The following is a 27,769-nucleotide window of genomic DNA, read 5'->3' on the forward strand; positions in this document are numbered from 1 at the left end:
AGCTCAGTGCTGCTCCTGCTGCAGGTGAATAAAACAATGAAACATTATGTAATTCACACAGCAAATTACCACACATTTTACTACTACTACTCCCAATAACAGTAATATTAATAACTCTACCAATATCATGTGTAATGGAAGGCAGTGCTAGAGGTTATATTTGAGTAAACGTTCCTTTCAGTTGAGTATATGTGTACCATGGGGAAACCTTAATCTCATCCTGCAACAACAGAAGTAATGTAATCGTAACTTCATAATGAAATGATTACAGCAGCAGGTCATGATGGAAGCTGTACAGATGTGGGTAAATACAGATGTGTAACACAGCACTCACTGGTCCTGGATCATGAACAACAAAAAGAGAAACACTTTGTTTGAGGTGCTCTCTCTGTGGGCTCCACCTGTCAGTGATTTTTAATGTATTTAAAGTTAAATGTTCTGCCTCACAGTTCCCACTGCTCTGCCTCCGTCTGTAGCTCTTGCTGATGATGTGCTGCCTCTCAGGATTTCACTCCTGGCTGCTTTGAATCCACATTAGTTGAATTAAAATATGTAATAATTTCAGATTTTCTGGTAAAAAGAGAGATGCACTGTAAACTGTTCAGTGTGATGTTGGATGACAGTAATGCATTCACACCCAAAACTGTGGCACCGTTTAAATGACATTAAACACATTTTAATGAGAGCTGTTTTAAAGCCAAAGAGCTTCTGGGTAAATATGAGCTAGCATGATAAACAAAGCGCGGTGTGTATGTGTGATGTAATTCCACGCTGACCTGTGTGTCGGCCGGCTGCGTGGAGCAATGCCTGCTGGGAAGCAAGCTGTCTGTGCCCCACCTCGTCAGAGTCCAACAATCACTGACCACAAACTGTTGTGCACACACACCCAGAAACCTGCCCGACACACTGCCTGGGAGCTGTCAGTGCAGCACCTGCTCACGCAGCTCTAACACACAGCTGACTAACTCAAGGTTTATTCTAACAGTGTGGCATGTGCAGGCTGCAGACTTTGCTCCAATCAGCAGCACAGCACTGAGGCCGATGTTGACACTCAATATACGCACCCTTATTTAATGCTGACAGCTGATAAGGGCTGTGAGGTCAGTGCTGATATGAAATCAGTGCTTTCTTTTTCAGGCCGACAGATTCAGCCATGCTTATTGGCTCGTACATGTCATCCATCGTTCTGTGGATTTATACAACCTTAGCACAGAAAGAAAGGACCTGTTGGGTTGAATATTTCCTTTTTGTTAATCTTGGCATTGGCAGAGAACATTTGGCAAGTTTTCTGTGGGCACAATCCACCTGCTCCACTCTGCTGCTCAACATTTCCCTACAAGCAGATCCATTTAACAGGGAGCTCCACTCCACTGGTGTACGATTTCTGCCAAGAAGCAGTGTTACAGCAAGAAATCATCAACCAGACACAAAGTGTTTGGGCTCAAGTAAAAACTGCCTGGAATAAGGAGGTGGTCCAGATCAAGGCAGCACTTTATTTAATGCCTAAAGGTAACAGATATTGTTCAGTACAGTCTGAAAACAGTTAAGAAAGAGAAACTTGGTGCTTATCTTTCTCGGCTGTGAGTGGATTGAGTGGGTGGTTCAGTTCACACCTGTAACACTTAGTGTGATTGTGTCAGTTGGTGCACCGTTAAGACAGACCTGAGCCCACAGTCCTGGGCCCACAGTGGATCATTAACTCCGCTGCAGAGGCCAGCCAACATCTTTCTCTCTGTCAGACTTGTCCCAGTGTAAATACCCTAAAACATTTAAGTTTAAATTTAAATACTGTATAAAACACTACATTTTCACTAATATTTGTGGGTGTTTAATTGTTTCTTTCTTTTGTACTACTTGAACACTAAAGCGGCCCTCCAATGAGACGACAGCTCCAGCCCCTGCTTTAAAGGATAACAGCTGATTGGGCCAAAGAGGAATGTCTGCAGAGGCGACAGAGCGACTGGGTCCTGACGTCTTTGTGTTTGTGTGCTTTCAGGGACATTTTAATCACAGACTTGGCTGCAACAGTAACCTTTGTGGAACTGTGTGAGGAGGTGAAAACCATGTGCAGTGTTGCCAGCCAGCAGCCCATCACACTCAAATGGATCGATGATGAAGGTGGGTGTGCCTCACAGTCAGTGTTGGGAAGGTTACTTTTAAAATGTATTCCATTACAGAATACAGAATACATGCCCCAAAATGTATTCTGTAACGTATTCCGTTACGTTACTCAATGACAGTAACGTATTCTGAATACTTTGGATTACTTAATATATTGTGGCGAGTTCAGACAAGGAGGAGACGGAGGTATCGTTTGGTCTTGCTTCCCGTGAGCTAGCCAGGGAGCACAGCCGTTTATTACATTTGCAGAAGAACACACTGCCACTAGCTAACTGCTCAGCGCGGCAACCACAACACACATAGGGCGCCCTCTGACCCCGGAAGGACACACCGTCGCAGCGAGAGGGCGTCACCCGTCACCATGGCAACATACACAAAACATAACTGTACAAGCAGAACCCCGAACAGCCCTGACCCGCTACAATATTATCATGCTTTTTACAACAACGTGAATGTACTATTGCTGTGTGATTTATTACTATTACTGAAGGTCCGCGACTCCGAACTGTAGTAAAGGGACCTCTGACTAATGCTGGGCTTACACTGTGCGATTTTTGGCCCATTTTGAGCCGATTTTTGAGTCGTGCGATCGTTTTGGCGATCGGCCCGATTTTGGCCTTCATCGTGCGTCGTGCATCGTGTAGTATACGTGGGGTAACGAGAAGCGATTGACACCTCACGACCAGCTCCCGATCATCAATCGCTTGGTCGTGAGGGTGTCACCGCAGTTTGCCACACTGCGCACGCGCAAACACAAATGTCAGCGAAAAAGACGGCGTAGCACGGCAGTGCAGCGTGTGATCTGGACACAAGCGATGGAGGCACAACCTGTAGAACCATCCGAGCCCTTTCGATGTGGCCTCACAAAATTATCACGACCACAACAACCGTGAAAATAGTTGGATCGACACTGCTGCTCAATCACAGCTGCCTGACCAATGTTTTTCATTAGCAATTTAGCAAAGTTGATGGTGGTGGTGTGTCTGTGTGAGTGAAAGACGGAGAGGGAGAGCGAGCGACAGAATTTCTGTTATAACCTTCATTTTTATGGACGCACAGTGTGAGCACTCAGGTCGCATCAGAGCATCGGGCCGTATAGTGTGAGACCCTGCATCGTGACCTATGAACTTCTAACCCCTGCGAGTCAATCGTACAGTTTGAGCAGGAGCTGAATCGCGCGACTGAAAAAATCGCACAGTGTAAGCCCAGCATAATACGGCGGGGTCCCTGTCGGCTCGTAGCCGAAAAATAGCTCTACTTTGTCGTGTGGGTCAACTTTTCTTGCGACAGACAGAGAGAGGCGTTGAAAGGCTGCTCCAACGGAACTTGTTGTTTTCGGAGGAAAACACGAACACAGTGTACAGTCGAGTCTTAATAGCTTACTTACAACTGGGCTCGTCAGGCACTCTTCTTGGCTGAAGTGGTTATTATTATATTTACATGCTTCCAGCTCCCGTTTTTCCTCGATGACTGCTCGTACCTTTCCACTCCCCTTTTTCTCCCTCCTAGCGCTCACAGACACATAACGTGTATGGCAGTCCATTCTCCCAGCAGCACGGACTACACTGAACATGATGCTACATTCTTTAGAGCTATGCTTGTAGCATTCTGCCTGTTAGCTTAGCACAACAACAACAACAACAACGAAAAGGCGCTCTCTCACCCAGGAAACACACAGTCGCAGAGAGAGAGCGTCGCCCTGTAACCATGGCAACCGTAACGCTGCCGCCTGGAACAAAAGAACGTAGCTGTCAAACAAAACCCAAACAGTCCTGACCCGCGACAAAATGAAACAGGAAAGTACCCCAGTGTATTCCATTTATTTCAACAAAGTAACTGTATTCTGAATACCACCTTTTTAAACGGTAACTGTAACGGAATACAGTTACTCATATTTTGTATTCTAAATACGTAACGGCGGTACATGTATTCCGTTACTCCCCAACACTGCTCACAGTCACAGGTCCTCAGCCTTGTCATTGTTTCTGCACAGGCTTCCTGTCAGGTTTCACTTTACTTTTGGTTTCATGGCTGTAGGAGATAAGACCCCACCTATATTTTCAAACTACTCCACCTCTATTTTCCAAGCCAGATTCTTAGACTTCCTGTGAAAACTATAGGGAATTGTACATTCCTGTCCTTAGCTCTAAAATTCTGGAACAACCTCCCAGCCTCTCTTCACAGCCTTGACTCTGAGGCGTCTGTTAACATTCCCCACCTGACACATGTTTAGCCTGCATTGTTGCCATTCACTTTGCCTGGTCTCCTGGTCAGTTTTGGCTTTGTGGGCGTCTCCTGTAAAAAATACAAGCTGCTTATCAATCAAAACCAACTGATAAACAGACGAGTATTAATGATTCCAGTGCACAGTTTCATATTTTTGAAAAATACCCTGCACCCAGCCGGTTTGTCTGATAAGTGTCCCATGTAGCAGGGTACCCTCACAGCAGAGACTCTCTGGGTTGTGTGTGTGTCACATCAGAGTGTGGTGTGGCACTTGTTGCACTGAGAGCAGCATTTGTATGTGAAAAACACAATCAGTGATGAATGTCACGTAACAGAGAATAAAGCGGTGCAGGGCGAAGCATGTCTGTGCTGTGTTAGCTTAGACAGTGAAGTGTCCTATAAGAATGTCTCTGTTTATTGTAGAGAGAGACAGAGAAGGTCAGCTATTTCAATACCCTCCATTAAAGCACCATGGTTGGCAAAATCTACATGAAAACTGTTCCTGTGATAGGTGGAAACATTAAACTTGTGTCACCACTTGAGGCAAAAACACACCATCCAGTGCAAATAGGCTTTGAGACACAGCAGGTTCACTTTGATGATGTGACAGTATCCTGCAGCTCCTGGACAGTACCCGAGTTGTTGTTGGTAGTATTAAGTAGTTATGTTATGCTAGCATAAATGTCACACACCATGCGAAAGGCTGTCCAAAGACGCAGACTGACAATGCAGACTGTGCACAGAAGCGACACAGTGAGGAGCAAGTGGACTTTCTACAAGTTCCTGTGTTATCGTAACTTCACTGTCTGCACATTTCCCTCAAAGCTGTGTCAGGAAAATGGATCCAACATTTGTCACACAGTTTATGATGAATAAACCAAATAAATGTTGTTATTTTGTTTCAAGTCCACTAAGCCTCGACTACAATGGAAATACTCACAGTCACAGTGACTGATCATTAGCATTGTTACCAAACACACCACAGTAATTCAAAGAGATGCTGTCTAATATTGTCAAGATAAAAAAGTGATAGAAACAAAGACCTGTGACTTTTGTTTTTCCATGTTTGTCCTTGGAAATGAGACTTTATTTTTCTCCTTAATGTTCTGCACACAGCACATCCCATAATAACAAAGAAAATGTATCACAAATAAAAACACATCATGTACATGGATAGTCACAGTGTTTGCTTTGGAGCACCTCTGGCAGCACTTACAGTCTGAGGACTGGGTATGGCACTGTAAGCCTGGCTGTTTCCCGTCCTTTGTCCTCTCAGACTCCATCACGGGGGACGGGCAGCATTGGTGCCATCTTCACATCGAGTCTGGGCTCTGGCTGGGCAACATCACAATGTGGCTCTGGAGCCACATTGTGATGTTGCTGAACCTTTGTCCAAGGCCCGAGTGCTTTGGTTATCATGAAGGATGTGTGTGCACTGCTGCATTCATTTATTCTTTCTCTCGGCCGCTCGAACAAAAAAGCCTGATTGACAGAGCTCCAGAGAGGAGAAGCTTCTCTGCAGCACTCCACCAGAGTGACCGTCGGGGTTTTAGTCCGCTCCTTGAGTAAGGTTTTCTACTCAGATCACTCAGATGGGTGGGGTGGCCTGGGAACAGTCCTTTGTTGTTACAAAGTTGTTGCCTTTGTGGATATTGGCTGCACAAATGTTTCTTTTGCTTGATATAACTCAGAGGTGTACAGACAGGTCCTGGCACATCGTGCTAGATGGTTGAATATGGGGACAAGCAGAGTTAACCACTGGACTCCAGTCAAGTTGTAGAAGCTCTTCACAGATGAGACAGGATGTAACAACCTGTCAGTATGTCTAAAATGAACATGCTTTAATATAACTGTAATATTTTTGTTTTTCATTTTTAATCATTTGTAAAATAAGTTTGTAAGAATTTCAAGCGAGTTTTTAAAATTTTTTTTTTATTGTCATCATTATGGGATATGTTGAATGTTGAGGTGAAAAATGAATTGAATCCACTTTGGAATATGGCTGTAGCATTAAAAATGTGAAGAAGTGAAGCGCTTTCAGTACTGTGCAGATCTTTGGCCACTATAGGAACAGGGCTGCACCCTTTGAGTAATTTGAATAACGTGATTATAAAAACACGCTCTGTAGCGCTCAGCTGTCACCATGTTGACGTGTGTTTCACCCACATTTGTGACTCAACATAGACTTGCAGGTTTTTCAACCAAAACACTGATCACACAACAGCAGCAGTGATGATGATGATGTAGTTTAACATGGAGTCCAGCTACACACAGCGAAGAGCAAAGAGGCGGAGGATGTTGTTATTGTGTTGTTATATTTTCTAAAATGGAAACCTATGAAGGATCTGTGGGATTTTTCTCTTTTGAATATGTATTATTGCTCAGTAATAAAAGTATTGTATCCAATTACTTAGGTTAGATGAAACTTTATTAATCCTTCAGGTGGGTTCCTCTGGGAAATTCAGTTTACTTGATAAATTAAGGATAGATTACTCTATTACATATTACTATTACTCTAATCGATGGTTGCAGCCCCAGTCAAAAGTAAAAACTCCTGAGAACTTAAACTGAATTGGACTGTTAAACCTCGAACAGTCTGTAGTCCTGATCAGAAGATTATATTGATAAGATTGCATGCATGTGTTTGTCTGTGTAGGGGACCCGTGCACCATCTCCTCTCAGATGGAGCTAGAGGAGGCGCTACGGATTTACAGACGAACCAAAAGGTCTGGATTACTGTTGCATGGTGAGTTTGGGAAAACTTTTCATTAAAGAGGATCTGCATGCATATTTCCAGGAGTAAACTACCGGTCAAAGGTTTACAACACCCCAATTTTTCCAGTTATTTATTGCAATTCAAGTCGTTCAAGTTCAGTGAATAGTTTAAAATGGTACAAAGGGTGAACTGCCAGAGGTTAAAAACAAAGGTAAGGTTACCCACAACTGAAAAATCACGTACATCTTAGAACAAAAAGGCCTTTTTCATGGGTTAACAATTTAATCTGTTCTGCAGCAATGGAGGTTGATCAAGCCTTGAAAGCTGGAGCTACTAATTCCTACAGCTGTTCCAACTTTCCTGGATTACTCCCCCCCCTCTCCCCCCCCCCCTCCCCCTCTGTCTGCATTAAAGCAGTGTTGCAACACACTGTGGTACCATACGCTCGTCAGCATCCGTTGAACAGTGTTGTACTGCAGAAAGTAGTGTGATGGTACAAGAATGGGGAGAAAAAGGTGATTAACAATGGAAGAGAGACAGACCATCATAACACGTATAAATGTCGGTCTGTCCTACAGAGAAACTGCAAAGAAAGTCAAGGTGTCAGTGAGTCCAGTTTCCTTCAACATCCAAAGGCTCAGAAACAAACTGTGACAGGAAGAGTTCTGCAGACCCAAAGACACGACTCAATCAGAGGACAAGTTTCTGAGAGTTAACAGCTGTGTGATGGGCAGCTCACAGGACAACAGCTTCAAGCAGCTTTACAGTGGTCGTAGTAAGAAAGTCTCAGTTTTGGCTGGGCCGTGAAACACCACCATTGGACTGCTGAAGACTGGAAGAAGGTATTATGGACTGATGGATCAACATTTGAAACCTTGTGTTCATCACACAGGATCTTTGTGGTCGAGTAGGTAAAGGATGGTTCCACAGTGTGTGGTATCAACCGTCAAACATGGAGGAGGAAGTGTGATGGTCTGGGGCTGTTTGCTGGATCCAGGGTCGGTGACTTGTACAGAGTGAGAGGCTCCCTGAACCAAAACACGTACCACAGCATTGTGCAGCACCATGCAGGACCCTCTGGTATGAGCCTAGTTGGTCAAGGCTTCATCCTACAGCAACATAAAGACCCAAAACATAGATCCAAGCTGTGCCAGAACTACCTCAGGAACAAAGAACAAGGTGATGAGCTTGAAAACATGGAGTCCAGCACAGTCTCCAGACTTAAACCCCATCGAGCTGGTTTGAACTGGACAGAAGAGTGAAAGCAAAGCAACCTACAAGGTCCACGTTTATGGGAACTTCTGCTACAGATATGGGAGAATATTTGATTTCTATTGTAAAAAGAAGCCACGACTGTCTTCAGCTGTTATATCTGCCAAAGAAGGCTACTCTGATGGGTTAAAGGTTAGAATACACTTTGGTCTATAAACTGATTCCATGATTTCTTTTTTAACTCCAATTACTTATTTGTGCTATGCTTTCATTTCAGAGTTCAATGAGACAATAAACTGCATCACTTTCAATAAAAAACTGGAAAATTTTGGGTTTTCTTAAACTTTTGAGCGGTAGTGTGTATTTTTAAGTGGTTGGATATTTTATATATTTACTAATTACCATGATTTTTAAAATGATAATTATAGTATCTTCTTTTTGCTTTCACGAGTTAATGTGAGTTAATGTTTCTATGGTTTGTTCTGGTAGGAGGTGCTTAAGCATGGTGTTGGTCCAATGCTGGACTGCTGGACTGCTGGCTAGTCACCATTAGCCATGGAGTTAGCCCCGAGTTTTATTTCAGCCGAGTTCCTGTAGGGTCTATAAAACAGCTTGAACTTTGTTTGTTCCTGTTTCTTCTAACACATGCATCATACTTAAGTATTCAGGTCTCAGGCCTCTGAGTTAAGACTGACTGAAATAACATTGCCAGTGTAAGCTTACCTGTCCATACTGTAAATACTGATATCAGATAAGATTACTTAAATTTAATGCATGCCACACTGCTTTTTTAAAAACTGTATTAACGGGGTGGCTGTAGCTCAGAAGGTAGAGTCGACACCCGGCTGCCAAAAACCCTTGGGCAAGATTCAAACCCCAAGTGTCTGCATCCAAAGGAGTGTGAATGTTAGAAAAGGTATGAGTGGGTGAACCTGTTGTATAAAAGCCTGCGCTCAGAGCTCAGCAGGAAGCACTGTGTATGTACCCGTCCACTCTGGGTGGAAACCATCTCACTCAGGAGGAATGCTGTTTGACTCTATAGGTGTGTGTGAAAACAGACAAGTTCTGCTCGTTGACCTTTCACACGGTCTTTTCTTCAAATAGAAGTAATGACATTTTTGGTTCCATTGACAAAACAAACTGTGCTGCTTGGTATGAGGACAACAACAAATGTCTGCTTTCCTTTCCTGTTTTTCCAGTATTCCCCAGTATTCCAGAGCAGCCGGGAATGCTCTGCCCCGGAGAAGACAGTGAGTAAACCTGCTCTGCTTTCATTCTGTGAGATCAAGTGAGAGTGGATGTCCTTGGACACGTATGTGTCCACGTGACACAGATATCCAGTAGGATTGTCAGCGTTAACGTGTCATCACAATTCAAATGTGTAGCACATGTAACCCGTCTGGAGCGCAGAGTGACTCAAAATCCCTGCAATGACTCTGTCAACACATTTCAGGCAGTCTGGCCGAAGTTTGTCCGTGCTGCGCTGCAGATGGGTTAAAGATTCGAATCACGTTAATCCTGATGCTGCGTTAACATGTTAACGCTGACAGCTCTAATATCCACGTGTTCATTTTCTTTGTTTCCACAGCTGATGTGTGCGCTCTGTCTCAATAATCAGGTGTGTTGACCTGTTTTGCACCTCTTCTGTCATTGTTGTTGTTGCCCCTGCAGTTCCATCCCACACATGTGCGATTACTGTAGCAATAAAATGAACGTGTCCATCTCAGTCCATGCATGTGTGTTTCAGTGCATTGACACCCGTGTGTGTGCGTTCTGGTTCTTGTATACACTCTGATGGGAGTATAACAGGAACATGTTGTGCAGCAGTGGTGTTGACCCTAGATCTCAGTCAGAGCTGGTGGCAGTGGATTGGTGTGTAGAGCCAACCCAGTCCATATATCCCCAGTCCCAGTTTACCTGCTTCCAGACACCATGAACACCTTCCTGGGTTGAGTGTGTGTGCCCTGCCAGACTGCAACGTGAGAATATTTTAATGTTATGGCTAGGGATGGGTATCGTTTAGGTTTTATCCGATACCGGTGCCAAATCGGTACTTTTGAAACGGTGCCGGTGCTCAAACGGTGCTCAAACCGGTGCTTAAAGAATGGAGAACACAAAATTGGTCCAAAAACCTCTCATATTCAGCTGTTTTTTGTAAAAATATAACAATGTTAGCCTTTTCTGCAGCTATGGGGCATATATGGTATCACTCTTGGCTGGAAGCAGTGCTTAAACAATGGAAAAAACACAAACTTTGTCCTAAACCTCTCATGTTTAACTGTTTTCCACTTTTTCTTTGGTCATTTTAGCCTTTTTAGCCAGGGTGAAGGGAGTATCTGCCATCAAACAAGAGGACAGCCGCATGTAGCTATGATGATGTTTGCTAGTTCACCTTACATGCATTAATGTAATAACGTGGTTAGCCTACTCACACAGAGAAGAACGGCTGCTGCTGCCATCATCATCCGTCATCATTTCTGCTACACTGGCAGGGCTAGGGGCCAGGACTCTCCTCTTCGTGTTTTTGGGGGATGTTGCATAACAGGCAACCCACCCGCAGTAGATGTGCTCGGTGTGAGGTCTCGCAGCAAGCTATCAAATACGGCGCATTTCTGGGCTTTTAAAAAAAACGCTATGCGTCGCCAGGTGTTTCATCGGATTTGAGGTGTTACCTCCTTTGACAGTATCACAGTATCAGCTTAAAGCACTTGTTGCAGGCTGCTGAGTTTGCATATTTTGCTATGAAGTACAGCCAGACTTTTAACCGCTTCGCCTTGGGCATTTTTAATCTGTAGCTCTGCTTTAACAGAACGTACGTACGTACCTGGTCCCGCCTACTATCCTCGGAAACGTAAAATGATTGGCTAGAATCTAAAGTGTATCACAGCTCAGGAAAAAAAAGCACCGAAATAAAGCACCGAAATGTGCGCTGCTTTTCGGTCTGGTTACTACAGTTTATGTCAGAACCGGTGCCATCATGGCACCGGACACCGGTACCCATCCCTAGTTATGGCTGATATTTAATTTCTGTGGATTTTGGGCCTTCATGTAAGTCTGCAGGTGCAGGGCTCTGAACATCAAACACTCTATATTAAACTTCTTAAGGGTGATCATCAGCTGGTTCTTGAAGAATTGAGCATGATATGGTAAGCATGCCCATACGGAAAAGATATGTATAAATAGGGATTGGTATCGTTTAGGTTTTATCCGATACCGGTGCCGAACTGGTACTTTTGAAACGGTGCCGGTGCTTAAAGAATGGAGAACACCAACTTTGTCCAAAAACCTCTCATGTTCAGCTGTTTTTTTTTGTAAAAAGATAACAATGTTAGCCTTTTCTGCAGCTATGGGGCATATATGGTATCACTCTTGGCTGGAAGCAGTGCTTAAACAATGGAAAAAACACAAACTTTGTCCTAAACCTCTCATGTTTAACTGTTTTCCACTTTTTCTTTGGTCATTTTAGCCTTTTTGGCCAGGGTGAAGGGAGTATCTGCCATCAAACAAGAAGACAGCCGCATGTAGCTATGATGGTGTTTGCTAGTTCACCTTACATGCATTAATGTAATAACGTGGTTAGCCTACTCAACGTAAATTACACACGAACAAGATTAAGCTACTCACGCAGAGAAGAACGGCTGCTGCTGCATCATCATCCATCATCATTTCTGCTACACTGGCAGGGCTAGGGCCCAGGACTCTACTCTTCGGGCTTTTGGGGATGTTGCTAACTCCGGGTCCGATAACAGGCACCACACCCGCAGCAGATGTGCTCGGTGTGAGGTCTCGCAGCAAGCTATCAAATACGGCGCATTTCTGGGCTTTTAAAAAAAACGCTATGCGTCGCCAGGTGTTTCATCGGATTTGAGGTGTTACCTCCTTTGACAGTATCACAGTATCAGCTTAAAGCACTTGATGCTGCTGAGTTTGCATATTTTGCTGTGAAGTACAGCCAGACTTTTGACCGCTTCGCCATGGGCATTTTTAATCTGTAGCTGCTCTAAAAGAACGTACGTACCTGGACCCGCCTACTATCCTCGGAAATGTAAAATGATTGGCTAGAAGTGTATCACAGCTCAGGAAAAAAAAGCACCGAAATAAAGCACCAAAATGTGCGCTGCTTTTCGGTCTGGTTACTACCGGTACCCATCCCTATATATAAATCATATAGAGTTTGTATCTGTCTTGTGTGAAACTTGTATGAAAAGCATACAAGAGTGAAAACAGATATAAGATCCCTTGAAAAATTATATAAATGAAACTTGTATGTTTTGGATACTTACTAAAACAATATATGAAAGTAACGAGAAAGTGGCCACTTTCAGGAGTAAATCATATAAGCCTTATATGATTCACTATATGAAGTAGGCCACATCTGATGCAAGTCTTTTATAAGTTTTTACTATTTCTTTTCCATATGGGTGGATTTCAGTAAGAAAGCACCTTAACTGAATCTTTTTGGTGTATGAGGGGATTTTATGGTTGGACTTGAGAAGCAGTTTGAGGTAACCAGGAGTTAAGAGTTTATCCTGTCCGTGTAACACATGCAGAACTATTTTAGACGTGTCGGTCAGGAAGCTTTTCTGCAAAGATGTTTCTGTGTCATTTGTGTTTTTGCTGAGTTCATGTGTGGAGTCGTCACCGCTGCTGGCTCCCCATCCCCACCAGTGTACTGTCAGGTTGCTGCTACACTCCCTCGCTGCCTATTTGCTGTGACAGCATGTTTCAGCAGCTTGTGTTGGACGCTCCTGAGTGTGCATGTGCAGAAAAGCCTGTGTGTATGTGTTTGAGGGGAGGTGAGCCCTGTGCTGTTTTCCTGTGCCATACCACTGGAACCGGTGTGAAGACACAGCTGTAGGTAGGTAATGAGGGATCTGGATCAGGGTCACACACACTCAGTTAGATCACTCTTGTGCTCTAAGCTGTGCTGGTCACACCCTGTGGACACATGTAATAATGTACATTAACATTGTACTAATTGTGGCTTCCTGTTTGGCTTTTTGTCATTTAACCCTCCTTAACGTAGTGCTGGTGTTGATGGGAGGAAACAAGGACTGAAGGACTGAGCTGTTTTCTCCTGAAGGGAGGAGGACAGAATAAGAATGAGGAAGCAGGGAAACATTGTTACTCATTAATGTTTAGACTGTGTCTGTTTTTCAAGGCAGACTCAGCGCTGACAGCACTAGTAGCTACTAAACTGAATGTACTGAAGCAGTTTTCAAGGCTTTGTTCACTTCAAATAAAATGCTTTAAAATAATTCCCAGTTTTCCGTTGTGGGACTGAGCCATGGACTTTGTTCTTGTTTGTCTGATTTATAATTATGTGTAGTTCTGTTCTGCATGTCTTTAACTTTGGTCCAGCCTACATTGGTTCTATGGTTTAGATATTCTCAAAAGGTATCACAGATTATTTCATACTTTTTAAGTATAGCGTTATTTTTGTGCCACTATTCTGAGCGCACGTAAAACAATTTGCAGGTGCAAGTGTTGCATTTTGAGGAGAATTTTATTTTGAGTGAAGAAAAGCTAAATTTGAGTGAACAAAATCCATTGCTGCATGCAAAATTGTATTTCAGTGTTTGCTATTATCCACACACACACAGTAGCAGCCCCTCTTGCTCAGTTTTTGCATTTGCGCTTGCTCGCAATGTGTTGCTTGCGCTCTCAACATTTCTGCCCGCGAGCGCTCAACTCTTTCTGTACACCATTATATTTGTGCCACAAAACCAGCCAATCACAGACTTGGATGCAAAACGGCCAATCAGATTTTACTCAAACGAGGTAGTGGCGGAGGAACACAGAGTGGCGGAGTTTGAAATATTACTCTTTCTGGGTCACAAAATAAACTTTTAAGAGATTTTCATGTGAGAATATTGCTGTGTAAACTGAGCAAGCGCAAATGCAAACACTGAGCGAGAGGAGCTGCTGTTGTGTGTGTGTGTGTGTGTGTGTGTGTGTGTGTGTGGATAAAAGCAAACAATGAAATACATCTTTTGCACGCAGCAATGAATTTTGTTCACTCAAATTTAGCTTTTCTTCGCTCAAAATAAATTTTTCCTCAAAATGCAACACTTGCACCTGCAATTTTTTTTTTTTTTTTACATGCGCTCAATTTTTTTATTTTTTTTTATGCGCTCAGAATAGTGGCACAAAAATAACGCCATACTTAAGTAGTAATGTAATTGTTCTGCAACTCAACTCGCATTGAAAACTGTCACAAAGAGCAGGTGAGAGCAGCTGTCACTGTGAGGATACTGGTAGAAAGGATCACTGGGATCAGCTGGTGTTGCTCATCTTGTTATCTGCTGATGTTCATCCTTTGGCTTCTGAGCTGGAGTTTCCACATATTTAGCTTTGGGTTGTTTGCTACGAGCTTTGTGTTAGCATGCTGTATGTGCAGTAGCTCACAGCAATGGATGGGTGTTTGTAGTTTCATTACTTTATTACATGTAATGTAATGTGATTACATTAATAACTATTTTCAGTTTCTGGCTCTCTTATCAATCTCTAGCACTCTTTATCCTGTCTTCCTCTCATCGCTCGTGGTTGGAGATTTGGTGCTATATACAGTGGCTTGCAAAAGTATTCGGCCCCCTTGAACTTTCCCACATTTTGTCACATTACAGCCACAAACATGAATCAATTTTATTGGAATTCCACGTGAAAGACCAACACAAAGTGGTGCACATGTGAGAAGTGGAACAAAAATCATACATGATTCCAAACATTTTTTACAAATAAATAACTGCAAAGTGGGGTGTGCGTAATTATTCAGCCCCCTTTGGTCTGAGTGCAGTCAGTTGCCCATAGACATTGCCTGATGAGTGCTAATGACTAAATAGAGTGCACCTGTGTGTAATCTAATGTCAGTACAAATACAGCTGCTCTGTGACGGCCTCAGAGGTTGTCTAAGAGAATATTGGGAGCAACAACACCATAAAGTCCAAAGAACACACCAGACAGGTCAGGGATAAAGTTATTGAGAAATTTAAAGCAGGCTTAGGCTACAAAAAGATTTCCCAAGCCTTGAACATCCCACGGAGCACTGTTCAAGCGATCATTCAGAAATGGAAGGAGTATGGCACAACTGTAAACTTACCAAGACAAGGCCGTCCACCTAAACTCACAGGCCGAACAAGGAGAGCGCTGATCAGAAATGCAGCCAAGAGGCCCATGGTGACTCTGGACGAGCTGCAGAGATCTATAGCTCAGGTGGGGGAATCTGTCCATAGGACAAGTATTAGTCGTGCACTGCACAAAGTTGGCCTATATGGAAGAGTGGCAAGAAGTAAGCCATTGTTAACAGAAAACCATAAGAAGTCCCATTTGCAGTTTGCCACAAGCCATGTGGGGGACACAGCAAACATGTGGAAGAAGGTGCTCTGGTCAGATGAGACCAAAATGGAACTTTTTGGCCAAAATGCAAAACGCTATGTGTGGCAGAAAACTAACACTGCACATCACTCTGAACACACCATCCCCACTGTCAAATATGGTGGTGGCAGCATCATGCTTCTCTTCAGCAGGGACAGGGAAGCTGGTCAGAGTGGATGGGAAGATGGATGGAGCCAAATACAGGGCAATCTTGGAAGAAAGCCTCTTGGAGTCTGCAAAAGACTTGAGACTGGGGCGGAGGTTCACCTTCCAGCAGGACAACGACCCTAAACATAAAGCCAGGGCAACGATGGGATGGTTTAAAACAAAACATATCCATGTGTTAGAATGGCCCAGTCAAAGTCCAGATCTAAATCCAATCGAGAATCTGTGGCAAGATCTGAAAACTGCTGTTCACAAAAGCTGTCCATCTAATCTGACTGAGCTGGAGCTGTTTTGCAAAGAAGAATGGGCAAAGATTTCACTCTCTAGATGTGCAAAGCTGGTAGAGACATATCCTAAAAGACTGGCAGCTGTAATTGCAGCAAAAGGTGGTTCTACAAAGTATTGACTCAGGGGGCTGAATAATTACGCACACCCCACTTTTCAGTTATTTATTTGCAAAAAATGTTTGGAATCATGTATGATTTTCGTTCCACTTCTCACGTGTACACCACTTTGTGTTGGTCTTTCACGAGGAATTCCAATAAAATTGATTCTTGTTTGTGGCTGTAATGTGACAAAATGTGGAAAAGTTCAACGGGGCCGAATACTTTTGCAAGCCACTGTAAATAAAATTGAATTGAACTGAATAATTAAATCTTGCAGCAGGTTACATTTAACACTGCTGTTAATGAAAGTGTGCCTAGTTTGTGTTCGTGCTTCTCCATGTAATCCTGCTGTTGTCAGAAGCTCTGTGGACACCTGAGGCCTGACTTTGTGACTTTGTTCGGTGTGTTTTGCTCATTTGGTCGTCTTGAGAATTCATTGTTCCCTGCACAGATTTCAGGTTCCAGATGAAGGGGCTCTTGGGGATTGTTGGGATTTCCCTCTAATATCATGGGTCCTGCTATGGTTTGGAGCCTGAGTAAGATAAAGGAATTGGTTTGGATTAAATAAATCCATCCAGTGGCCGCTACATTAACACATAACAACTTTGGAATTCTACTAGAAACAGTCGATCATATTTGTTTGTCAAAGCTGAATTCGGGGCAAACTACGCTAAATTAGCGTTTTTAGCTAACAGTTACAATAAGCATAAAAGTTACTGTACGGCTATCATTTGTTAACATGACGCTTGTTCTTATACATGTAATACATTTATTACCAACCTGAGAGTTTATCCGCTGGTCATTTGACATGACGAATGACTTCTGAAGTCTTAATTCAGCTCAAGATGCTGTACATTCCCGTCAGTAACACTTTCGGTCCGCTAGTAAAACGTAGTTCTATTAATCTGCGCTCGATTACTCTTGAACCAGAGGATGTAAGTCCCAAAAAACTGAATTTTGGAACTGAAACTGAATGGTGAGAAGTGAATCTGAAATTATTCGAGAACTAAATTTCTAAAGGATAAAATGCAGTTTCAAAGCAAATAAATTCATTTTCAAAATATAAAATTCAATTTCAATTTAGTGATGATCATTTTCAAACCAATAAATTGAATTTCAAATTAGGCTAATTCAAATCCAGTTTTTAAAAGCATTTATTCAAGTTACAATTCAGATTCAATCTGAGCCATTCAAATATGAATTTAACTTCAGTTTCTGATGGCACAGATTTCTGCCCATACACCTCTCCTTTGGTTTCCTCTCAGGTCAAACCTGGAAACTGTAGATGGCTTTCAGCGCACTTCCTTATAAAACTCCGTGGTTTTTGGTAAATTCACCAAAATGATACCAAGAAAATCCAACATGTTACTAATGTGAAGCTCTGTGCTGACAACAGATGAGGCTCTGCTTGAAAGCAGCTGGCTTTCTTTTTCTGTGTGTGTGTGTGTGTGTGTGTGTGTGTGTGTGTGTGTGTGTGTGAGAGAGAGGAAACAGACTCCCCTGTGTGCACACAGAGCGATGGAAGGTGGGAGGAGGCACTGAAATCCCGGATGATGTGCTCAGTGGATGGAGGCTGCCCTGCCTTGCACCAGATTCTGTGATAAAGCATTCCCCCTCACCACCACCAAGCCCTACCCATCCCCCCTCCCCTCCTCCCAGCACAAACCCCCGCACCACCCTAGCACCTCCCTCTCTCCGTGGCACCGCTGTCTGGCTAGGGAGGAGCCTCGAGTGCTGCTGCATCACAACATAGGTTGACATGAGATGTGGTGCGAGAGCGAGGGCGGGTGCATTGTACCGTACAGACATCGGCTCCAACACGGGCACTCGCTTTCCTCCCTGCTTCTCTGGTTTTTGTTCTGCCTGCAAAAGCCAAGAAAAAAAATGGCTGAGATGTGACTTCATCAAGGACGAGCTCCGCAAGCAGACGGGAGAAAGAGACAGAGCGAGAGAATCAAAGAGCCTTGTGAAGAGCAAGGAGAATATCTCAGAGGGAGGGAGGGGGGCGAGGAAATAATGAAATAAATCCCAGAGAGGAGAGAGAGAGGGAGGGATCGTCAGAGGGATGTAGCAGTGTGTATCCTCGCCAGCTCGCCACACACACATACATGAACACACACTCACAAACACTGAGCGTGGATTATGTGCTGACAGAGGAGGACAGAGAGGAGAAGGCACACCGGGCGGTGAGCTATCTTATCAGCTATCCATCCTTCCACCCATCCATCTTTCATCAGTCTGTGCTTCCATGTCACACCACAGAGACAATGGATCTGTGCCGAGCGTGTGAATCTTCATCCATAACAAGGATGTGTGATTGATGTCTGCGTTATAGCCGGTTGGGCCACGCACAGCAGGCAAGGACTGAATGTAAGCTGCTAACAGCGCTAGCAGGGCAGTGTTTGTATCGCAGCCACGAAGGGCCGACTGTGTGCCACTTAAACGAGAGGCTACACCTGCCGACGAGGGTGACACAGTGCTGCTTTACATGTGAGTGAGGGCTTGCATTGTTATGGTGTCTGCTAGTGCTGCGATTCAGAGGTGTTTCAGTGACATCAACGTGATTTAATGGCAGTGATGCAGACTGGCACATCAGAGCTCTGTTCCACTGGATGCACTGGGATTTCTTAACCTAGATTGACTGGGAAAGCTAATCGTTTGTGACTGAGACTGTGTCTCTGTCTGACACAAATGTCACTGGTATAAAATGCAATAACAATTAAAGCTAGGATAGAAAACAGGGCAGTGATCAGTCTGTTGATGCAATGGGTGACCTTCACAAACCTGTCAGTGTTTCTCTCTGTGCCTTACACAGGATGTTTGCTCACTCCAGGATCAACGTCCTAAAAAGCCCCAAATCTCCATTTTCTCTGTGTGTATGTTGTCAAATAATGCGTGCACACATGCCATACAAGGCTTACATGACAATACTGGAAGTGTCTCTGTCTGTGTGTGCAGGAGCTTTATCAAATCTGAGAAAGTGAAATTGGTGACATCATCGGGGTTATCTCGGGTTGTAAACACACACTTGGGTCACAGTCTGTCTGGAGACATTGCATTAAAGTCATATAGCAACAATGGTATTTGTCACCAGGTTGAGCAGCTGGGCAGAATGAGGATCCAAAGCAGCTTCATGGTGATCATGTCCTGGTATTTAGTGTCCACTGTGGACACCCTGCTGTGATGTTACCACTGGTTTCCCACCAGGTTGTTTCTTGGAGAGAAACCTGTCAATGTTTGAGGAGATTGTGGTGCAGCTGATTAGCAAGGTGCATCCATGTCATGTAGATAAAAGGTTAGCGTCCATGTGGATAGCATCTCCAAACCGCGGTGCTCATGGTTTAAAGGCACGCTCTGTGGGTGTTACTACAGCACGCTCTTCCTGTGCTTGATCAGTCGCTCGTACTTTGAATGTTTCTTTGCCCAAAGTGACGAGGCACTTCAGCGTTCAGCTTCTCCTTCCTTGGCTTGTTCTCTGCAGCGCTGGGGGGAGTATTACATCTCAGAGGCTATATCTGGCTCTGGAAACATTCTGGGCTTCTTGGGCCTATAGTGGCTGTGCTGTATGCAACGTGAGTCATGCTGGATATTGATCCTTTCTAACTATTTCTGACTGAGTGGGACTGTGGCACAGAAGGTTTGTTGGAAGTTTCTGTCATGCGTGCCAGTTTTGCTGACTGGACACTGACCTATTATTAGCTCTTTATGGATCAGCTGAACAGCTTTGTCTATCAGCAGTGTAGCCACTGATATGTAATGCTACATAATAACAGATGTGCTGGTTAGTGATGTGACTGTCAGTATCATCTGTACCATGTACAACAGCTGTCTCCTGGTTTTCTTCTGGAGGGCCCATTGATACTGCATTATGGGGCTCCAGTCAGCCTGCAAGTGGTTAATCTGGTTAAACTGGCCCAGTGAACTGCTGCTTTAATATCAGGCTAACCGTGGAGTAGCAAACCTCTTCATGTTACTCTTCTACAATGAGTCCCTAATTTAAAGAGGGAGCAGCATCTGTGTCCAGTCTTTGTGTTGCCACACTGTTGTTAGAAGCTGATGCATGTGGCGTGCAGAGATGGGCAGTAACGCGTTACTTGTAACGCGTTACTGTAATCTGATTACTTTTTTCAAGTAACGAGTAAAGTAAGGGATTACTATTGCAAAAACGGTAATTAGATTACCGTTACTTCCCGTTGGAACGCTGCGTTACTGCGTTACTAAAACCGAGATCTTTTTGCGAGAATGTCTCACGACAGTGACGTAAGCGAGTACGCCGTTAGTGACAACAGCTGTGTGCAGATCAACAGTGGATCACATATCGATTGTGGGAGAGAGTATGAGCGTGCAGCGTTTAAAGCGTGGAAGTACTGACCTTACTTTGAGTTTGATTCCATAAAAAGTGACAAAAACATTAGCGTCCGTTGTGCGTGGGAAGAAAACTTCTTTTTACAGCGATAAAAAACCCTAAACTTCCAAGCAAGCACCGAGTGCGCAACGACGTAATGCGCAACTGACCGCGGCACACCTGCACCAAGGTAAACCTCCGCCTACCGCAGTCCTGCTTTACAGGTGAAAATAGAGCAAAAGGACCGCTGAGTCTTTGACTTTATTTATTTTCTGCTGTGTTTTACTTGCATCTATTTGAAAGAGTGAGTGTAAACACAAAAAATATTTTATTTTATGTGCTGGAATGTGCAGAAAATAGGTTTAAATGTTAAACTAATTTATTCAAGTCAGAGAATGTTGCATATAATAAAATTTTTGCTTGATGCATAAAGTTAAAAGATTAAAACTGATAAAACAAGTTTAAAAAAAGAGACGTTTCCATTTGATTACATTTTGTATGATGGATTATGTAGAAAAAGTAGAATTGGGCTGAAAGCTCTATCACTTTATCACCTATTCAGGTTGTAAACTGAATAGACACGAAAACACGATTTTTAAAAATCGTGTTTTTAAAAAGTAACTAAGTAACTAAGTAATTAATTACTTTTGAAAATAAGTAATCAGTAAAGTAACGGGATTACTTTTTTGGGGAAGTAATCAGTAATTAGTTACTGATTACTTTTTTCAAGTAACTTGACCAACACTGGTGGCGTGTAATGGTATTGTGCAGCTACTGCAGTCCCAGCATGTGCACACACTTCCAAGTGTTAAAAGATCAGCGTGAGAGGATATGTGACAGAGCAGGCCACAAGCTAAAGGCTGTGTATTGGTCACTGTCTGCCTTTTGTTACTTATTACTGAACCTTAAAGGCAAGGATGGCTCTGTCAGTGCTGGGAGGTGTTCTGTGCAGAGACCACAGTGTTTCCATCATCAGCACTTCAGATAACACTCCAATTAGAAATGCACACAGCACTCATCCTGGTCCTAATCACCATGCTGGTTGGCCTTTCTTTGGAGCCTTTCTATATACTGATTAGCATTAATATGTACAAACAGTGTCGAGTGATAGTCTGCACAGCTTTCACTGTTGATGTAATATAGTCCCTTAAACTGAGCCCTTTATTGTCCCAATGTATTATTTACATTATAATGAGGAATGCATTGATTTGGCTGAGTACTGGCATACTTGGGGATTACATCATCTCATCAGCCCTGGCTTAGGCAGTGCTTTGAAAATCCACTTTCAGCATACTCATTACTTGCTTTAAGTTGAAGTCACTAATGTAATCCTGTGGGATGCCTCAGCTCACCGATATAATCTGATTGCTCCTGTAAACTGATGTAGCTCCATGGCAACCCAAAAATAACGACTGGTTTTTATGCTATAGCTCATATTGGTAGTCGTTCAAGTCAAGTGTTTTTATCTGACCAACTAATCCAGGTCATGTATGTATAGTCAAGATGCTTCATGCTTCTGACATCTTCATTCTACCAGCTGGAGTTTATAAAGTCCAAGAATATCAACAGTGAACACATCAAACTAAAGAGGCAGGTGAGTAATGTTTCAGCAGAAGTAAGTTGGAAAGGCAGTACTTCATGTTTACCTCCTCATTGTTTACATGAAGTTTGCAGCCAGTCTGAGCCTCTGCTGTCATTATCGTGACCTCCACTGAAAGGAAACTGTCCTCTGTGCTCGCTGACACACTTCTTCAAAGAGTCGAGTGTGGGCTCAAAGCATAGGCGGAATCAGTCGCTGCTCCCTTTTTTAGCATCCCTGACAACTTCTTAAATACATGAACCAGGGTCATGAAATTCTCAGGGCTTAAAAACATTTAAGTTCAGTTCAAAACTGGAACCAAATCAGTTTTGCATGAATCACAATCTAAACCCCCAAATCATCTTTTCTGTGATCAGCTTTGCTCGTGGGCTGTTTCCTCATTTAAGTAGCAGGACTGTGCCACTCTAATGTCTAATGTGGCTTAACAGAAACCATCATTATCGCTTGTATTAATTAAAAAATTCACTGAGTGATCTTAAATCCTTCTTAAAGCCCCGACCCACCTTGGATTCCAGTGTTTCCCTCACAGAGTAGCATGTGTTGGTCAAATGATGTGTTATAGGCAGTACTGAACAAACTGCTTCACTTCAGAGCAACAGTGCAGCCTGATCTACCAGCACATTAGCTGCACCTGCAGCAACAGTTATAATAACGACACAAACTAAAGGAGGCTTTAGGCCAGAGCCCCAGCCTGATGTCACATGACGTCCTGGTTTAAAAGCTTTGGTCTTTTTAATGTCGCTCATTAGAAGCTGCAGCTGCTGAATGATGAGGCCAGGACTTCATGCTGTCATATTAAAGGACAAATGGTTTGTTGTTGGTGTGCCGGTGACAACTGTGAACAGGTTTGATACCAGATAGAAATATGGTTTAAAATGCTTGAGTGTTGTGAGGAGCTGTCGCTGGTGCAGCAGAAGGAATCCTGAAAAGATTAGGATGCTTTTCAAGCTCCTTCCCACAACAGTAGGTCAGAGCTGAGGAACCTTGATCGAAGAATTTTTGTACCTTGGAAACAAAAACAACAACTGCAGCGGCACACATTGTGCAGCCTGCTAGCTTTGTTTGTCCTGGCAGAAAGTAAGCAGGCTTTTACTAATAAATGCAGAAACACAGTTTAGCTGTTTAGGTGGCTCTCAGGAATCACTGACCCGTCCTGTACAGTTACCACATTATCCAACCCCTGCAGTTCATCGGATAATGCGAGTATAAGGAACACTTTCCCCACATCCATGGTGATAGTTTTAATGACCTAAAATCAAGAATTTTACTGTGCTTATCTGAGGGCAGCTGAATGCTGTTCAAACCTGGTGCATGGCTGCCGCTTCGTGATTCTTCTTTTCTTTGCATATTTCTCACGTATACATTTCACAGCTCATCTTAATAATAACAGCTAATAATTAAATGCAGAGTGGTGTGTAAACACTCAGGATACACACAGGACAACCTGATCCAGCTCTAACTGTACACTTTGTCAGAAAGTTTTAAATCTAACCTTAAAACCAGAGAGGGTGGGAGCTGGTTTATCAGAAGATGAAGGCTCTGCCTCCTCTTCTACTTTCAAAGATCCAGAAAGCACAAGTAAGCCTGTAGTGCGAGAGCGATGTGCTCTAATGAGGTGAAACGGTCATTAAGATAAGATGGGGCCTGATTATTTAAGACCTTGTATGTGAGGAGCAGGATTTTGAATTCTGGATTTAACAGGAAGCCAATACAGGAGAAATATGCTCTCTCTTTCTAGTCCCTGTCAGGACTCTTGCTGCAGCATTCTGGATTAACTGAAGGCTTTCAGGGAGTTTTTAGGACTTCCTGATAATAATGAATTACAGTAGTCCAGCCTGGAACTAATAAATGCATGAACTAGTTTTTCAGCGTCACTCTGAGACAGGATGTTTCTAATTTTAGAGATGTTGCACAAATGGAAGAACGCAGTCTTACATATTTGTTTAATATGTGCATTGAAGGACATGTCCTGGTCAAAAATGACTCCAAGGTTCCTCAGTGTTACTGGAGGCCAAGGTCATGCCATCCAGAGTAAGAATCTGGTTAGATACCATATTTCTAAGATTTTCAGGGCCGAGTACAATAACCTCAGTTTGATCTGAATTAAGAAGCAGAAAGTTAGCGGCCATCCAGGTCTTTATGTCTTTAAGACATTCCTGCAGTTTAACTAATTGGTGTGTGTTATTCAGTGAATGGATCATCGGCTTAAATCCAAATTCATCTGTGTTCTTGATGTAACCCAACTTTGACCATGAACCCCACAGTCACTGTGAACAGTCCCACACACTGCTTTGCTGTAGATTCATCAAAGTACAACTAACTAACTTATTTGTCCTTCAGTAAACGTTTTCCAACTCTAAGTGCAGTTATGTCTCATTGTCGTACAGTTAGCAAACACTGACAAACTTCATCCAAGCAGTTTGTGTGTTTGCTGAAATGTGCTGCCCACTTTAAGCCTCAAGTATCGAACTATAGATGATCCATAAATGGGACATTTATTCCTCTTTCCCTGGTGATGAAGGCATCAGTAGGATTGCTGTTGGATGTGTCACTGTGCCCACATGTTTGATGTTGGAAGATGCACAATGACATGGAATAAAAACTCAAATCTGTTAAATTGTTAAAGCAGGAAGAGTTTTGAAACTGTAAGGAGTAGAACATGCACGTATATCAGGAAGTAACAGTAATCAGCTGTCTGGAAAATAAATACTTTCCACCTGTTATCAGCTCCCGTTTGGGAAGTCTGAAGGAAATCTTGCAGTTTTTTCCAGCTCAGGACAAAAGTACCAGGTGATCTTTGTACATTGATTGCAGTGTGATTGCTCTGCACGTGACTCTGTGGGGTTTAGTCGATGTTTGATCGTATCTCCCGACCCAGGTGTGGACTTCTTCTCGAGCTTTGCTGTGGTCCGAGTGGTCGTAACGTTGTCATTTTGTCTTTGCTAGTTAAACAGTTGTTCTGTACATGGTTCAGTTTAAAAGCCCTGTTTGAAAAGAAAAGTGTGTGTGAGTGTAACAGTCACACATCACAGAGCTCAGCTGTCAAAGAGCAGGAGCCGGCGATGACTTAGTTCAGTCTGGGACGTGCTGAACATGAAAGAGAGGGTTAACCACATCAGTCAGTTACACCTCTGTCAGTCATACACCAAGCAGCTGCTCAGGTCAGACTCACACCGATCATTAAAATGCTCAATAAACAATATTCAGGTTTATGTTTCTTAACGTGCAGAGTGATAACAAAGTACAGTTGTGCCCAGAAAAGTATTCACTGTTATCTGTAATAAAATACAGTGACCTCTGATCCAGTAACAAACCTAAACGTGTGTCTTGTACGGTCATACGTGATGTTACATCACACATGTTCACACACTGTGATTTCTGGAACCGTTCCTGAGCTCATGCAGTGACTTACCTCACGTCTGTTTCTATGCAGTGAGGACCCGCCTATCACAGGCATTCACCTGGCGTCCTGCTGTTATACTATAGAGGACGAGCCAAACACTGAAACTGTCAGTTTTCTGTCACAGTTGCCACATCCCAACTGTTTTTAAAGACGTATTGCTGCCAGCAAATAGAGAATGAGCTCATACTTTTGTATTAATAAGTGTGTGTATAGATGGGTTTGCAAACATCTCTTCTCCTGCAGATGTTTATCAGTGCAGCTATTTAGATGTGGCTAAAACAACCTGGTTCAGTTTCGTCATGATGAAACTATTAATTGTACTTTGTATTATCTGTCTCTGTGCATCAGATCAATGAAGGTAACCCTGGCCATGGAAGGTGCTTCACATGCTCTCTTCAGGTTTTAAACTCTGACCTGGTTCTCTGCCGTCCAATCAAATGGATGGATTTCTGTATGAACTGATTTGTTAACAGGATTTAGAAATTTGATTTGATTACAAAGCTCGGCTGTTCTGAGGTTCATCGTCCACTCAGGAGGACATTCTGTGTAAGCTGCAGAAGCAACCTAACAGATATGTCACCGTTTATTTCAGCTGTCGCTCAGTTTGCTGTAGTTTTCTCTAATAAGGCAGCTGGATGTCCAGGCTCCACACCCACAACTCTGAGCACACCTCTTCACTTTTAAGCATCTCTAGCTCCAGAAATAGCAACAGTAGTTTAGTAATGTGTCAGGCCTCCTGCTGCACTGCAGCACACCCATATGTTCTCGCTGCTTGTTCTAACGAAGCAGCTGGGAAGCTTTCTGCCATTGATCTGAATGTGGAAGCGCCCCACATCTGCTTGGATGTATTTGATTTGCACAGAAGTGACATAATTTGTTACTATTTAAGTGCATGGAGCTGAATTTCATGCAGCATTAATCATCTGGTCACATGTTGACTGAGACTAATCCAGAGCCCAAATATTATCAGCAGCTCAGGAACAAGAGCAGCGTTTGAATCTTTTCTTTAGATGGACTTTGTGTCCATTGTTTTGTAGTCTGTGACCGAATTATTCAGATGTTCAATATCAGTGTAATGCTGCCTCCTTAACCTGTTACTCAAGTTACACATATTCAGGAAAATTCAAGTGACAGATTTTTAAAGATTTGAGAGAATTTTGTTCATTTTGTGAGGACCGGTTTAAGACAGACTCTGAATCAGTTTCAGAGACACACTGCAGATTTAGCATGTTAAAGATTACAGCGGGTGAAGCCTGTGTGTTTGCTGGACATCTCTCGATCTACATCTATCAACACTAAAACGCTCTCAGTGGTAGCTTTGTTAGCGTGGACTGTGGCACAGCAGAGCACCATTGTTCTCTCTCCAACACACTGTAGCTTCTATACTTATCAGAATGATGCATTGTGGTGTCTGCTGAGACAGCGCTGGGCAATAGGACGTCTCACTGAAACACTGAGGATAAGCATTTGTTCTGATAAAGTTATTCCAATGATGACAGTAAATCTTATGATTTTTTTCAGCTATTTATTAATAAGTAGGGATGGGTACCGGTGTCCGGTGCCATGATGGCACCGGTTCTGACATAAACGGTAGTAACCAGACCGAAAAGCAGCGCACATTTCGGTGCTTTATTTCGGTGCTTTTTTTTCCTGAGCTGTGATACACTTCTAGCCAATCATTTTACATTTCCGAGGATAGTAGGCGGGGCCAGGTACGTACGTTCTGTTAGAGCAGAGCTACAGATTAAAAATGTCCAAGGCGAAGCGGTCAAAAGTCTGGCTGTACTTCACAGCAAAAGATGCAAACTCAGCAGCAACAAGTGCTTTAAGCTGATACTGTGATACTGTCAAAGGAGGTAACACCAAGAATCCGATTAAACACCTGGCGACGCATAGCGTTTTTTTTAAAAGCCGAGAAATGCGCCGTATTTGATAGCTTGCTGCGAGACCTCACACCGTGCACGTCGGGTGGGTTGCCAGTTATCGGACCCGGAGCAACATCCCCCAAAACCCCGAAGAATAGAGTCCTGGGCCCTAGCCCTGCCAGTGTAGCAGAAATGATGAGGATGATGATGCAGCAGCAGCTGTTCTTCTCTGCGTGAGTAGCTTAATCTTGTTAGTGTGTAATTTACGTTGAGTAGGCTAACCACGTTATTACATTAATGCAGGTAAGGTGAACTAGCAAACATCATCATAGCTACATGCGGCTGTCTTCTTGTTT

General features: G+C 43.2%; 1 protein-coding gene across 3 annotated transcripts in view; it reads left to right on the plus strand.

The window, feature by feature from the left end:
• Window positions 1-27,769, plus strand: part of prkcz (protein kinase C, zeta) — a 112,817-nt gene that overhangs the window by 16,580 nt on the left and 68,468 nt on the right. For all 3 annotated transcript variants that reach the window (XM_085258572.1, XM_085258576.1, XM_085258571.1), the window contains 3 exons: window positions 1,997-2,118; window positions 7,004-7,093; window positions 9,475-9,525. In XM_085258572.1, coding sequence (XP_085114698.1) covers window positions 2,064-2,118; window positions 7,004-7,093; window positions 9,475-9,525 — 196 coding nt within the window. In that variant the 5' untranslated portion in view covers window positions 1,997-2,063. The remainder of the gene's footprint in view (window positions 1-1,996; window positions 2,119-7,003; window positions 7,094-9,474; window positions 9,526-27,769) is intronic.

This window comes from Mchenga conophoros, linkage group LG20, assembly GCF_057382185.1.
Source record: "Mchenga conophoros isolate Kocher_MC1m ecotype Shallow Benthic linkage group LG20, M_conophoros_male_GT1.1, whole genome shotgun sequence".
Lineage (NCBI taxonomy): Eukaryota > Metazoa > Chordata > Actinopteri > Cichliformes > Cichlidae > Mchenga > Mchenga conophoros.